General features: G+C 60.7%; 1 protein-coding gene across 1 annotated transcript in view; it reads right to left on the bottom strand.

Moving 5' to 3' along the window:
* Positions 1-94: 94 nt before the first annotated feature.
* The window catches only part of ILK (integrin-linked kinase), a gene marked incomplete at its 3' end in the record, with an annotated part of 1,394 nt that continues 375 nt past the window's right edge, over positions 95-1,113 (bottom strand). The window contains exons 3-6 of the mRNA XM_009080920.1: positions 995-1,078; positions 802-887; positions 460-569; positions 95-118 (exon numbers count right to left, since the gene is read on the bottom strand). Of these exons, the coding sequence (XP_009079168.1) occupies positions 95-118; positions 460-569; positions 802-887; positions 995-1,078 (304 nt within the window). The remainder of the gene's footprint in view (positions 119-459; positions 570-801; positions 888-994; positions 1,079-1,113) is intronic.

The raw sequence follows: 1,113 nt of genomic DNA, 5'->3' as shown, positions 1-1,113 counted from the left end.
ACCCTACCATGGTTACTAGACCATGGCACTAACAGCCACATCCAGTCTCATCTTGAAAACTTCCAGGGATGGTGAATCCACCACCTCCCTGGGCAGCACATTCCAATGCGTCAGCACTCTCCATAAAAAACCTCTTCCCAATATCTAACCTAAACATCCCCCTTGACTCTACGCTCTCTTGTCCTACTGCTGGCTGCCTGCAAGAAGAGACCAACCCCCAAAGTGGGTTGTCACTTCACTGCGAGAAATGACAGCCCTGAGAATAGGGGGGCTGTCTGCTCCCCTGTATCTGCCCCCTGCCACCCCCCTCCCAGCCCTCAGGCACCGCTCCAGAGTTTTCCTGGCCCTGCAGGGCTGGGTGGATCCTGCCTGCCCCATTCCCTGAGAGCCACAGCAGCCCCAGGCAGGTGCTGGGGTGGCCCTGCCCAGGTGGTGGCCTCAGGCAGGTGTGGCACCCACCTCAGCTTTGGGTACTCCTCATTGAAGTCTCGGCTCTTCCTTGTCGTCCAGTCCCGGATTTTCAGCATTTTGATGATGATGTCGTTGCCCTGCCAGCGCCCCTTCCACAGCTGGGGGGAGTGGGAGCACAGGCACTGTAAGAGGGGCACAGGGTCCCCAGCCCCACCCTGGACCCTTGTGCAGTCCCCAGCACCTCCTGGAGCCCATGGGATCCACCATGAGAGTGCACCCTCTCAGCTGGACAGAAGCCCCTCCCTGTGCCTGGCCCTGGGACCATGGAGTGACTGTGCCCAGCCAGGGCTGTGCCCTGGGGGGAGGGGTCTACAGGGGGGAGGAACCCACCTCTCCTGACTGGTTCTCGTTGAGTTTCTGGCTCAGGTTCAGCTGTTTGTAGTCGATCCCAGCAAGTTTGTTCAGGGTCCCATTCCCTGCAGTACAAGGGGGTAGATGTCTGTGGCTACCAGACCCTGGGGGTGGAGCACTGCCAGCAGGGTGCAGGGGAGCCATGCCCCCCCGGGGGACCCCGAGTCCTTACTGGGCCGCGTGCGGGTTGTGCCCTTCCAGAAGGTGTCCTTGTAGGGGATCTTGGTGAGACTCTGGCCCAGCTTCTCGGCACGTTCTGCGGACGGATGAGGAGGAGGAGGGTGGCACACA

The sequence above is a fragment of the Acanthisitta chloris genome, unplaced genomic scaffold, assembly GCF_000695815.1.
Source record: "Acanthisitta chloris isolate BGI_N310 unplaced genomic scaffold, ASM69581v1 scaffold35878, whole genome shotgun sequence".
Taxonomy (NCBI): domain Eukaryota; kingdom Metazoa; phylum Chordata; class Aves; order Passeriformes; family Acanthisittidae; genus Acanthisitta; species Acanthisitta chloris.
The sequence above is the reverse complement of the archived record's forward strand: the minus strand, read 5'-3'. Positions and strand labels throughout refer to the sequence as shown.